This window comes from Aplysia californica, unplaced genomic scaffold (genome assembly GCF_000002075.1).
Source record: "Aplysia californica isolate F4 #8 unplaced genomic scaffold, AplCal3.0 scaffold00135, whole genome shotgun sequence".
Taxonomy (NCBI): domain Eukaryota; kingdom Metazoa; phylum Mollusca; class Gastropoda; order Aplysiida; family Aplysiidae; genus Aplysia; species Aplysia californica.
In genome coordinates this window covers 69667-70814 of record NW_004797405.1, presented here as the reverse complement: position 1 = coordinate 70814, position 1148 = coordinate 69667, and the positions used below count along the sequence as shown (strand labels likewise).

The 1148-nt window shown below is 43.1% G+C and overlaps 1 protein-coding gene across 1 annotated transcript in view; it reads right to left on the bottom strand.

Annotated features, from left to right (window-relative positions):
* Positions 1–1148, bottom strand: part of LOC101852687 (alpha-actinin) — a gene marked incomplete in the record, with an annotated part of 95349 nt that overhangs the window by 74366 nt on the left and 19835 nt on the right. The window contains 1 exon segment of the mRNA XM_035969292.1: positions 123–363. Within this exon segment, the coding sequence (XP_035825185.1) occupies positions 123–363 (241 nt within the window).

The following is a 1148-nucleotide window of genomic DNA, read 5'->3' as shown; positions in this document are numbered from 1 at the left end:
AGACAGACAGACAGACAGACAGACAGACAGACAGACAGACAGACAGACAGACAGAGACAGATACAGAGAGAGAAGAGTAAAGGGATGAGTTAAAAGAGCCAGTGGGCAGCAGCGGTACTCACCTTCGGCACCTATAGAGACGAGCTTGACACCCTTGGAGGCTATGAAATCCAGGGCTTTGTTCACGTTGGCGATCTTGTGAAAGCGCATCTTGCCACGGTCTGGCTTGGGTAAGTGCTCCCCGGAGATCACCTCTAACAACAGCATCAGCTTGAGGCCGTTCCGAAAGTCCTCCTCGATGTTCTCGATTTGGTTCTGTGGGCCAGTCTTTCGTAAGTGGGAGTTGCACCATGCTGTAAACGTCTGTGGGGAGCGAGAGAAAAGGAATAGGTTGGGTTTTTTTTACGTGATCACAAACAAGTATCAAGTAACACTTTCACATCATGTATTTCCCCATTCAGTGACTGCTGATTGATTGGGTAGATGTTTTACGGCACTATCGACACAATTTTTTCGGTGACTGCAGTTTAGTTTAGTTTTACAGCACTTGCAATATATCCAGTTCAAATAAGTGCCGAAGACTTACAGGTGTGTTACAAGAGTACCATGGGAAGGAAAAGAGGAAACACTGATGTCTGCAATAAGTGTGGACAATGAAAGAAACAGTCAGGCACAACTAATCCAAAGTCTCAAGTCGAGTTTTCCTTTGAACAAGGTTTATTGTAGGTAAAATAAAGACTCAGAATGTGGGTAAAGTACCAGAAAAAAGTTCTAACTAATGTTAGAAAAAGAAAAAAATTGAGGTAGTGCAATATTCTAGGTCGATGAACCCAATATACATCCTCCAAAGAACACATGCTACAGTAAAAACACTGATTGAAAAGAATCATTAACCTATTTTGATCACTCAAGAGTTAAAAAATTCATGAAGATAGTGGTAACAACAAGGAAAAAAAGGACACGCCTCCCTCCCTCTATTTTCTTCCACAATCACGTATTATGAACCACCATTTTTTGAGAAGATGCCTGTGCCGGCCAACAATCCAGGAGCCCACACACACACACACCCGAACCGTCACACAAAGACCACAACTGAAGATTGCCCTAAAAATCGATTAGGCCCTTGCAATTATCGCTTCTGCAACCCC